The sequence below is a fragment of the Urocitellus parryii genome, chromosome Y, assembly GCF_045843805.1.
Source record: "Urocitellus parryii isolate mUroPar1 chromosome Y, mUroPar1.hap1, whole genome shotgun sequence".
NCBI classification, from domain to species: Eukaryota; Metazoa; Chordata; class Mammalia; order Rodentia; family Sciuridae; genus Urocitellus; species Urocitellus parryii.
This window is the reverse complement of record NC_135548.1, coordinates 26,127,995-26,141,457: the sequence shown is the minus strand read 5'-3', so window position 1 is coordinate 26,141,457 and position 13,463 is coordinate 26,127,995. Positions and strand designations below refer to the sequence as shown.

At 30.0% G+C, this 13,463-nt stretch overlaps 1 protein-coding gene across 1 annotated transcript in view; it reads left to right on the top strand.

Annotated features, from left to right (window-relative positions):
• LOC144250990 (kelch-like protein 1) overlaps positions 1 to 13,463 on the top strand; it is a 381,896-nt gene that overhangs the window by 122,305 nt on the left and 246,128 nt on the right. The window contains exon 2 of the mRNA XM_077794135.1: positions 1,175 to 1,357. Coding sequence (XP_077650261.1) covers positions 1,175 to 1,357 — 183 coding nt within the window. The remainder of the gene's footprint in view (positions 1 to 1,174; positions 1,358 to 13,463) is intronic.

Genomic DNA, 13,463 nt, shown 5'->3' with positions numbered 1-13,463 from the left:
AAGAAAAATTAAAAAATAAAGATATTGTGTCCCTAAAACTAAAAAATAAATATTAAAAAAATACCTTGCAGACATTTTGTGATTTTCTGTTCAATCTGTTAATGTGCACATGAATTCTATTTTCTTGTCACATGTGCCTGAACCTGATTCACAAAATATGTGCTGAGGAATGACCATATTCTGGGGTTGTAATTTGCAAACTTGTGAAAGACAAAGATATGAGGTAGCAAAAAATTGTATTAGTTTTAAATATTTAAAGGAAAATTTGTAAGGTGTGATGGAAATTACCATATTGCATAGACAAATTTGTAGATATAATTTTAATGAATTTAGTTTTGTAAGATTCTTAGTAGATTCTTTTGGATTCTCTTTGTTTGCAAACACATTTTTTGGAAATACCAATAATACACTTTTTTATCTGGCAATTATGGGTTCAATTTTGTTTGTTTACTTCATACTGAGAAGAACCTTTAAAAAAATGTGGCATAAGAGTAGTGTTAATGTATCTCATTCGGAATCTCAAGGAAAGAAAAGTTTCAATCAAGTATAATGTTTGCAAAATAAATGTGTTAGATAGCTTTATGTGAAAGAATGTGTATTTTAATTAATCACAGTTGTGATTCATTAACCTTTTTTACATATATTTCTGTCTTTGGCTGCTAATATTGTGCTTCAGATTTTGGCTAATATGTTTTGGAAGAAATAATGCTCTATACACTAAACATTATGTCCTTCAAGTTCATTCTTGCGCTCAAATTACAGGATTTTATTTTTTATTATGAGTGAATAGGATTCCATTGTGTAAATACAACACATTTTCTGTGACATGTTTTAATATTTCCTTGTTAATTGATTTTAGAATAAACATTAACAATTTATTTGTATGATGTTTCAGATTTACTAAATTAATATGCTAATAAATACAGAAAGTCTATTTTGAAGTCCTTTTTTTAACAAAACAGAAAAATTTCAATTCATTCATTGCATCCCCCTTCAAATTATTGACTCAAATTATATTTTTCAGACTTGTTTCATTGGATTTGCATAAAATATCTTGAAAATAGGTTCAGCTGGGTTTTTTTTTTCTAAAACTTTCTAGAAAGAATCTACATATCATGCTTGATAATTGGTAGTACTTTGTATAAACACAATCCTGTGTGTCTGTGATTTACAGGGTCTCATCAACCAGTCATTCACTGACACCTCAAAGTGATTTGGACTCTAGTAGCTCTGAAGAATTCTATCAAGCAGTTCACCATGCTGAGCAAACCTTCAGAAAGATGGAGAGTTTCCTGAAGCAGCAGCAACTCTGTGACGTTATCCTGATTGTTGGGAACCGAAAGATACCTGCACATAGGTATAATAGTTTTTCTATCTTGGAAATTTGCATTCATATATTTAAACTTGATAGACTGATATGAAGATTGTAGAATACTCTTAAGATTACAGGAATAGGATCAACATTTCTAAGAAATCTTGGAATTTTGTCATTTTTATTGTTTATCTGGGGGGAAAAGTTATAATGTCATTATTTATAGTGAGCTGTCTTTTTAGGAAAGAAATTAAATATATTGAGTTAATAACACATAACTATGATAATAACTTTATAGGAAAAATACTCCTTTTGTAACTCAAAATAATACTAAATTAAATTATAATTTAGGATATATGCCCAAAATTTGAAATGAAGTATATTATTCTGTCATAATTTTTAAAAATCAGGTTATTTGAATATATACTGTTTATTTTAATTAGAGAATTCAAAGTTGATTTCAGATTCATATTAACAACTTTATTTTGCACTTATTAAAATTAGCTTATAAGATACCAATATTATTAAACCCATCATGTTTTAAAGCTAATACTTCCCAACATTCTTAAAAAATTTTATTATTAATAATTCCAAGTTGCTAGATAGCTAATTATTTTGTACTTTATGGATTTATCAATATCCTTTTGAAAATCCATTAAATTTGATGGTGATTTTCTACTTAATTTCTCCGTTTATTTGTAGTTTTAAGTGAGAAAAGAATTTAAAGTTTTATATTGGCTACTTTAAATAGCCAAATTCAATCTAGGCTTCATATCTGTTGGTGCCAACCAACCACAGATCATAAATTTTAAATTGCATAAGTATTAAATATTTACAGAATGTTTTTCTTGTCATTATTACATAAACAATACATTGATGTAGCATTTACATTTTATTAGGGATTATAAGTGATCTATTAATCTATAAAAAACCTGGGACGGTATGCATAAATTATATGCAAACAGTACAAAATTTTATATAAAGGACTTTAATATCCTTAGAGTTTGGTATTTTGGGGATTCTTGGAACTAATCTGCTGTAGATACTGGGGAATGACTATATGTGTACAAAAAATTTTAGATTATCTGTGTGTATGTCACATTTTATGCTAATGAATTAACAGAAAAAAATAAATCATCCAAGTAGGAAAATATTTCTAATATTCTCCTCTTTTATTTAATTAACATTAAATGTTTTTATCTTCATTTATATAAACATCTATATCTATTTATTACTATAGTTTTAAACATCTGTCTATAATTATAGCAATATATAAATGAATACACATACACACACATACACCCATATGTGTACTAAAATGAATTCAGAAAAATATGGAAAAATTCAGAAACTTAATTATATTTAAGATTCGGAAATACCTGGAAAATAACTTTTTTTTTAAGTTTAGGTTCAATTTTAGACTGTCCACACTTAAAGTGGTTGTTATGTGTGAGCTTAAACATGCCACACTGTATCTCCTGTACCATTTATTCTTCATCCCTCCTTTTCTTTCCTGCCTTTTGGATGATTTCTTTATCATCCTTTTTTTTTTTTTAAACTGGCCTATTTATTTGGGCTTCACCAGTTTCCCCAAAATCTGTCTCACTTCAGGTCACTGCTGCACTTAGAACATGGGTCTGTCTGACACTGAACAAGCACATCACCAAGCAGACCATTTGGGAAAGGGCAAGGGCACAAACCTCACTGTTCAGTATCTTCATGTGTTCCTGTGCCACCTCATGCACAGCCCATAAAAACCTTCAAACAGGACACATTCATTTCTTTTTTTGGCTCTAGTATTGTCATAAATGTTTGCACTTTATCATAAACTCTAAAGTTTATTATTATTTTTATTTGAACAAATGTCTTTTTTGAAATTTGTTGGGATTTTTTGTTTTTGTTTTTTTGGTATAGAACTCAGGGGCACTTCACCACTGAGCCACAGCTTCATTTTGTATTTTATTTAGAGACAGGGTCTCACTGAGTTGCTTAGCACCTTACTGTTTTTGAGGCTGTCTTTGAAATTGTGATCCTCCTGTCTCAGCCTCCCCAGCTGCTGAGATTACAGACATGTGACACAACTCCTGGCCTGATAAAATATTTTTTGTGCCAAAATAAAGATACAAATTTTATTAGTAAAACCATGTACAGTAAGTGGCATCAAGTACATGAAATTGTTATGCAGTCACCATTGTCCATTTTCAGAGGCTTCTGTCTCCACCAACAGACGCTGTGCCCCTCTAGCAATGCCTCCCACTACCCTGCTTCCCCAAGTTTTTGCTTTTTGCTCCTGCAAGTCTGTGAAGACTATTTGACACTGAATAAATCATCTAGGTCATGTAGGGTCTAACCTTTCTATAATATACTATTTATGTTTATTTTTAAAATAGTATTATGAAATTGAATTATCCTTTGCAAGAGAGTAATTATTCTTCATTGCTGTTGAGAAAAATAGTCAGTGTTGAAATATGTGCAATATATATGTGTGTGTATGTGTGTGTGTGTGTATGTGTGTGTGTGTGTGTGTGTATTTCGGCTTAAGGAGACAAGGGGCCTATAATCAACTCAAAAGAGTAATACATAAAATGTTTATTTTAAAAGAAAGACACAGAGTCTCTGGTCTATTGACTAGGTCTTTGATCCACTTTGAGTTTTTTAGACGGTAAGAGATGACAGTTAAATTTCATTCTGCTACATATTGGATTTCCTCATGTACAGCCATAAGACTTGGATCCTAATTAGAATAAGACATACTCCATGTTTACATAAATATGTCAAAATATACTTTACTGTCATGTATTTAAAATAAAGAACAAATAGAAAAAAAGAAAGAAAATTGCCATTCCCAAAAAAGAGCAGAGACATAATTCATATTACCTAGTCATATTTTATTAGACATAACTTGATATTTTCTTTTTCATTAGAGCCATTTATAAGCATTATGTTGTGTGGTTGTTCTTTATGCATAATATTTCACATTGTTTTCAAAATAGACTGAGGCATGTTAAGTTTATTTGAACAGACAACATTTTACCAATCAGAGCCTCGCCAAAGTGTTGGAAGGAAAATTTTCCTAAGGTGTTCCTGGAAACAAGAAGAGAAGGAATGAACTGGTTAAGGCCTAGTTACAGATCAGTTGGTAGCAAATAATTACTCTGACTTGGGCTTTGCTTATGTGGCAATCCAGAATGTTGGATCCATTTCAGCCTGATAGTCTAATGTCTTCCCAACTAAATTTTTAGACAACATTATGGTTATAATTTTATCAATATATTATAAATAATTGGCATCCTTAGAATTATAAGTTAAATAAATACTAACAAATATATGTAAAGTATTTGTGGGAAAACTACAAATAGCAAGTCCTGTTTTGAATAACTGTAGATATATTATACTGCCTTGCTTATACATTTGCACAATGAAAATTGTAACTAATGTAAAACTAGCCATTGGCTTAAAGCAAATAATTATCACGAGTAGAAAACAAATGGATTTTAAAAGTTTCCCATATTTTGATTAATATAGCCAAGTGTTATCTTAGGGCAAATTATATATGGTATTATAATCACTAGCACTAGAAAATGTGTGCTTGAAATATAATAATATCAAATAATGTAAAAATACATAATTTGTCTTAAGGTCCACTGCTCTTTCAGAAAGACATCACAAATTAATATAAGCAGTCAACAAATATTCATTCATAAATATTATACATATTTGATTTATATTAATTATCACATAATTCAAAACTTTGAAATAAATTTCTATTTAACAAATTATCCTATTATAGGACTCCCCATTATTAAACACTTTGTTCATGTGCTGATTATGTTGTATATGAATTTATAACTTTATTTAGGTCACAACTTTCAATTCATTTATAAAATATCATGTCTATGTTGTTATATTAATATGTCACTAGTATTGTTTTTAAATAGGTAAGGTCTGAAATAATAATAACTGGCCTTGGTTAGGCAACACAGTAATATATTTTTTTGCAAGGAAAGCAATCAAAATTTTGAATTCATTCATGATCTTCATCTCCATAGAAATCCTAAGATAAATATAGATTTCTCACATGTAGCCAAGTATAATTGATTATTGACAAGTGAACCAAACATTTGCATGTAATGTCTGAATAGCAAATATAGTGGATTTTTAAATACATGGACTACCTGTAATCAGGAATGTCAGAGGATGAAAATTAGAAATATCAAATCAATATTAACATTTACACACTGAAATTTCCAATAGTTTGAAAACTAAGGAGTTTGTATATCCTTGTGTGATATAATATACAGGTAAATACTGAAATAAGTATAATTCAATGTGAAATTTTTACCCACCTTTAGCCATTATTAAGAGTAACTATATTGAGTAGACATAAATGTACAAATCTTTACATAGCTAACATATTCTGAGTTGGGAATCATATTATTTATAATGTTCATGGAAACTGTGGAAGAATATACAGGTTTATTCTGGAGAATGGGACCCATGCAGCAGGATAAAGGATAGGTTATCTTATTTTTCAAAAAAAGGAAAAATATATATTAAAAGAACCCCTTTTTTGTGTGTGTGAGGGGGGGAGATACCAGGTACTTGACCAGTGAGCAACATTCCCAGCCCTATTTTGTATTTTATTAAAGAGACAGGATCTCACTGAATTGCTTAGCACTTCACTTTTGCTGACGCTGGCTTTGAACACATGATACTCCTGCCCCAGCCTCCTGAACAGCTGGGATTACAGGCATGCGCCTCTGTATCTGGCCAGTTGAACTCTTTTGAACAATCATACAATAAATTTATGATCAAACGAAAACTTAAATGGAGAAGAAAATTATTATATTTGATGGTGATGAGAAGAATGCTCTTTTATAAACAAAACACTGAGCCTTTTACATGTATTGTATTCTATTTTCACATAGTTGATAATCTATATAATTTCAAGAATATAGTTATTATTTTAATATGCTTTTGTTCATAAGAAAACCTTAATGTATTATTAGGATTACTTTGTACTTTAAAAGAAAGAAAATGTAACAGATTAAATAACCTGCTGGTTATGGTGGCACACACCTATAATACCAGTGGCTCAGAAGACCGAGGCAGGAGCATCATGAGTTCAAAACCAGCCTTAGCAACTTAGTGATGACCTAAGCAATTCAGTGAGAACCTATTTCTAAATAAAATACAAAAAAGAGCTGGGGATGTGGCTCAGTGGTTAAGCGCCCCTGGGTTCAATCCTGGGTAAAAAAATCATAAACATAATCATAATCATAATAAATAAATTAATGAATTAAATAACTTGGACCCTCTTTCACAGAAAGAATCAAAAATTGAATCAAATCTACATAACTTCAAACACAGATCTTTAATTTTTCTGCTACACTATCAAAATAAGTTTCAAAACAGATACTTTTCCATGAAAATCAGGACTTCTCTGGTATCTGAGTTTAAGGAAAAAAGAAAAGAAAGAACCAGAGTAAATGAAAAGCAAGAATTTTTCTTAGAGATTCTTTAGGCTTCCTTATAAAGTATTAGTGTTAATGGTACTTAGTAATTTATTTTCTGAAGGCTAAAATGGTAGAATATTAATACTTTTGTGAGAGGTAAAATTCATTTCTTATCAAAGAGTAAGAAAACCATTATTGTTCAAAACTATTAGAAACATTTGGAAAAAGAATTAATTGTATTTTAGGCATATACTGTTTCCTTTACCAAGGCATAATTATTTGATCTATGCTATATGAAAGTATATTTATTTTTTCAATAAAGCACTTTTGACCTAGAATCTTCAGTGATATATTTACCCAGTGGAGAAATGAAAATATGTCATTTGGTTCTGTTTTAAAATATCTCATAAATAAAAGATACTTGAGAAAGCCTGAGGGACAATTTTTAATCAAGAATATATGAAAAATCAGAACACACAATATAGTTAATACCTTAGTTGAAAAAAATTGTCTTGTAAAATAACTGCTCTATAGTATAATAAACAGTATAACACAATGTGCTAAAAATGTGTTATTTTATTGGTTACAAAGGCAGTAACCTGCCCAATATGAATGGAGAATGAAAGTGACAAGTTCATGTTTTGGTTCAAGCACAATATTTCCTAGAACTCAACAAAATAAGGAAAATTAGTGATTTGATCCTAAAAGACAAATAGTCTTGTGTATGAAGTTTCTTTAGTATTTTGTTTACATATTTATTTATAAAGTTAAATTATTTTAACCTTTTTAGTGAGACAGTGAAACAAAATTATACAATTATTAGGGCACTATGCAATGTTTTAATACATGTATAGATTATGTATTATTTAAGTGAAGTTAAACATAACGGTCTCCTCAATCATTTATCATTTATTTATGATGAAAGCATTCAAAATTCTCTCCTTTAGCTTTATTGAGATATACAGTACATATTTTTTAAGCATAAACACCCTATGGTCCAATAGCATATTATAACTTTTTATTCCTAACTGTAACTTAGTACCCATTGGTCAAACTCTTTTCACTCTACCCTTCCCATTTTAATGTTATTTATAATACCATAATATAATGGAAATAGTGTGGCTAAAAAATAGTAACTGAGATGGTTTATTTTATAGCACTTAAACTATATTAAATGCAATAAAAAGAAATTACTTTCATAAGTAACTGAGATATTAATGCCCTGGAGCAGGATAGTAGTATTGCTTTTCTGTGCTGATGGAATTTTTTGATAGAAAAGAAATAAGTAATTTCTTCCATTTTATTAAATATAATAACCTTCTAAATCTCTCACTCAACTGTACAATTTGTAATAACTTTGTACCTCAGGAAAATAAACTGATTATTGTTTCTGTCATATTTGCATCTCTGTGACCAATAGATATGAAAATAGCTTAAAGGGCACTGCAGAGGAAATCAGCTCAGTACACAACAACCAGGAAGCAGAGACAGAGCTCCATTCATCAGGGACAAAACATAAACTCCAAAGTCATCTCCCCAGTGAACTACTTCTCCTGGTTACGCCCTACCTGCCTACAGTTACTGCCCAGTTAGTCCACATCAGTGGATTAACACACTGAATAGGTGACAATACTCATAATCACTTTGCCTCTGAACTGTCTTATGCATGAGCTTTTTGGAGACACCTCACATCTAAACTGTAACAATTAAAGAAGCTGAAGTTGTTTAAAATGTTATTTTCCCCTGTCATCTGGAAAACCATTTAATGTCATCTTATGCATACTGTTGACTTTGGGCAAAGTATGAAGCATCTTTCTTTGTACTGATCAAGACAAACATTTTTCTAACATGTATTAGCATTGGTCTCTTCCCTGTTTGCATAGGGATTATAAAACATGATGCTTTTCCTCATGGAGTTTCCAATATACTTAAGTAGTTAAGAAAAACCTATCAAATAATTGTGGAAATTACTCTAGTTGCCAATAACTGGAAATTAAAATATATGGTTCTGATGTCAAATGTGAGATATAGTCAAATAAGAAAATAACAGCATGATAATGTGTTTTGAAAGATTTTTAGAACAATTGCTTTTGAGTTCAGCCTAGTGAAAAAGAACTGGTGTGTTATGTTAAATAGAGTACTGTGGAAAAATAGATAATTTGTATTTATGAAATTTAGTGAAAGTAAAATAGTCAATGTTGGAAACAGTGGGAACTTAAGCCATAAGGTGAGATGGAGATTATTAAGATAAACCCTGAAAATCAATAGGGAAGTTTGGATTGAAATACTAAGTATAATTAGAAGCTAATATAGATTCTTTAGGAGGGGAGTAACATAAATAAGTCAATAATAATATGATAATTACTATCATAATATTATATCATATTATAATATGTCATATAATAATTATAATATTATCATATTATGGTAACATGATAAAAATGATAATGCTTATTAATATGCCCAGTGTTGATTACAAACCAGGCTGTTTAAAGTACTTTACATGTGTCTTAAAGGAAAGGGAAACCCCGATTTTCCCCATATTTTCTTATAGTACAGAAAACTGTATCATGGAAAAATTAAAGAGTTTCACCCATTATCATATACAGTCAAAAACAGTGAAGATAGAATCTCAAATCAGGTAATCCAAGATAGAAAAGTAATGCTTTTAGCAATCACAGGAGATAGACTATCATAATTTTGAAAGATATCTTTGAAATATGGTGCAACTTTAACAAATGCATGAAAAGTAAGCCAAGCAGAAACAAGTCAATGATCTGTGAAGGTGTTTTAGTTAATCCAGGCATGAAATGAGGGCTCTAGGAATGTAAAGAGATGAACTGAGAAATATTTTGAAAAATAGTGTCATAAGTAAGTTTCCCTATTAATACACCCTGAGCCTGGAAGTCAGGTGTGCATGATTTATTTCTAGAGTGAGTGCCCTTAGAAGAAAGTGAAGGAGGAGAGGGCAGAGGAAGGAAAAAATTTAGAAAGGAGCCTTACTTCTTCTTCATTTCCCAGGCTCTGAAGCATGACTTGCTGCTGTTTGTCATACCCTGAAGCCAGGGGGCAACCCTTCATACTTTGGTTTTAGCAGTCCTTGCCTTTGAATCCACACAGAGGTTGAAAGCTGGGAAAGATTAAGTGAGAGGAGCAGAATCATGCTAACTTCCAAGGACTGGGACTGCTCTTGTTAAACCAAATACAGTTTTTCTGAAAAGAGGTGCCTTGTTGCTCTTAGGTACTAACATTATTACCCCTGGAGATGTGGCTCTGCCTCCTAAGGAGAGCAACAGCAAACCCTACAAAAAGAAAAATGGGTTTTGTGTCACATTTGACATATGCAATAAAGTAGAAGGAAACATAATGCTAATTTCCTAATTTCTGTTCTGGATGTTGGATATGTTGGCAGTGTGCCATTTAAAAACAGGAAAATGTAAACAAAAGAAATAAAGATTTGAGTTTAGTTTAGACAGGTTAAATTCCTAATGAGCAATTTCTACAGGTATCTGACATACAAAGTTAGATTTAAAACTACGATAGCACCAATTATTACGATGCTTAAGAATGATTCAGTGACATTGAATGTTAAGGCAAAGTACAGAGGCCTGAAAAGTACCTATGATAATGAAAGGGTCAAGTAGTAAAAGCAGAGAGAAGTCATTGAATCAGAGGTAAGCTGAGATAAGAAGTCTGTACTGCTTTAGCCTAAAACTGATTTTATTAAAGATTGGGAAGTCAACAATGTCAAACATCACAAAAATTGAGATGGAACTTAGCAATGTTTAATAGATTTGTAAGGAAATAAATTTGCAGTGACTTCAATAAGAGATTTTCCAAAGTTTTGCATTAATACACTCAATTATGCAGTTTTTGCTTCTGCTTCTCTTGCACTGATGGAAGCCAAATATGTACATATAAAGATATTAATTTTTGTTGTGCATTAAGTCCTTCTTCTAAAATCTAATTCAAAGCTTATGTGTCACTAAATCTAAATGCAGTCTAAATTTTTCTGCATTTCTATTACTGAGTTAGCAGTATTTTATACGTCACAGAAGACGGGGAATATTTATGTAATGATTTAAAATTAAATTGCATAGGTCACACAATATTTTGCTCTATAGGATGTCTCATTCCCACAGATGTGGATTTTGTGTGTTATAATTGAACTGGTTAACTTTATGTTCATGTACTTCTTACACCTGGAAAGATACTTATTCCATTTTTTCGTAGTTTATGTGTGTGTCATATAAGATTATATTTAGTGTTTTAGACAAAGCTGATCACTTGACAGTGATTTATCTAACTGGCATGTAATATATATTTGAAGATATCTGTGGTTGAATTATTCTGTCAAACTTTGAGAATGTAAAGAATTGGCATGTTAGTAAACAATAAATAGGGAACTGATTATTTAAGTATTTCCAGTGTGTTGCCATTCTAGGCACTAATATTAACATATATAAAATCATAAGTTCCAAAAGGAGCTTCTTAAATGCATAAATTTTATACCTAGAAATTTTGTTTACTTAAAAGAAGAAATGTACTTTTTTGTTTAAATTAAATTTTACCAGGCCCCTTCACTTATATTATACAAAAGATAAGCATTTAAAACACATAAAACTGCAACATAAGTAATTAGAAAAAAATTTCCTACTAAAATATCATGAAATCTTACAGATATTGACATTTCTTCTTTTACATCATTTAGAGTATTCTTAGGGGAAAAAGGAAAACTAAAGAAAAGCATTTAGTTTATTGTTGCTTTACTTGCAGAGGTAGGCATCTTATTTAGTTCATTTGACACATCTGAATTAGTTTTGAATTTAAATTTAAATTCTAGAACAACAGAAGTTCCTGATCTATGGTCTGCTCTTCTTCCAGGAAATCCTTAAACTACGTTCATACAGAAAAATAAATAGGAATTTCTACACTTTTTATGTTAAGAGCAAATATATGTGTATATATATATATATATATATATATATATATATATATATATATATATATATATATATATATAATATCCTCCAATTGCAGTCCACCATCATATTCTTTTTGTTTTCGCTTTTCTTTTATTATCAGTCATTGAATGATCTTTTGCTGATAATCCTCAAAATTTTCTGAATTTACTCTACCCTACTCTTAAAAAAGGAAGTTTTTGAGTTGCTAACTCTAACAACTGTGAAGAATACAACTCTTAACCATGTTCTTTTTCCCCTGTTTTTATTTTTCCCTTTATAAGTAAAGCTGTATTATCAAGAGTTTTCCAATCTGTACAAAATTTGTATTTCCATTTAGGATGGAAAATGTACATGGGAACTCTTTATTTCCACTAAAGCAACAATTAATCACCAGAAAATCCAAATAATTATAGTTTTCTTTAAACAATAAAAAAACTGTGACTATGCCAACAACAACCAAAACAATCAAAAGATTTCTTATATAAAAAATATAGAAACTAAAATTATGATCTATTTTTAGCTTCTAATATTTAGAGGGAGGATGGAACAATGCCTGTTATACAATTAAAATTGGCAGTACATGAATAAAACTTGTTAAGAGAAAAACCAATTGATGAAAATTGACCTAGAAATGACCTGGCTGTTAAAACGATCAGAAAAGTGCATAAAAGTAACTAAAAAAGAATGATTTAAATATTTACAGGAAAATGGCTATAATAAATAAAGCAAAGAGAAATAATAAATGAGATTTTAGAAAATTCAAGTCACTAGAAAGCACAGAGCATGAAAGGCATTCTCTTTGTTGAGACAGAAATATAATTTAAGTCCTAGAATGAATCAGAAAGTATATTGTGCTAAAACTTGAGGATTTCTTTGCAGAGCAGTTTTAAATTTGATAAAAGACAATCTACCCACTGCTCTAGGAAGCTCAGAAAATCATAAGCAGAGTAAACACTAAATAACCCCTACTTTATGCATATTATCATGAAAGATCTTAAAACTAAGAGGAAAAAATTAAATATTTAGAAATGGGGAACATATTACATCACAAAAAATAAATGATAAGAACAAAAAAAGCTAACTTTTATTGGAACCAAACTAGTATAGACACTAGGAAATTTTTCTTTACTATAGCTTGTAGTTCTGGGCTAGATTTCATTTCCCTAAAAATATTTTTAGTGGTATTTGCAATATTTTTTGAAAGTTACTAGAATAAAAATAAAGTTACTAATATTAGAATGAAGATATTATGCACAAAGCCACTCAAACTGAAAAGTATATAGGAATTAACCAACACTATATAGTTCAATACTGGGAAAGATTTTATATTTGACAGTAAAATAGACAAGATATAGATGTTATGCTTTTGGATTGTTTGGTTTATATTTTAAAAATACCAGCGTGCCTCAGATGAAATTGGAAATATCAGTGATTTTTAAAATCAGAGTTTCATACTGATTATTGGGAAGAGCTTTAAAAACTTACTTTAGATACTTTGAAACTTCACTTATGAAAGAATCATGCTCCATTAATATTTAAATAAAAAGAAAACTAAATAGAAAAGATTGCCTTATTAATTATAAAGACATATAATCATAGTATTAAAAAAGTTTATTGTATTGGCACAAGTAGTTGGCCAAAAAATATAATAGAAAAATCAGAAACAATAAATATATATTCAGGACTTGAATTTGTGATGGAGGTGGCACCTTAATATAATGGAGAAAATAG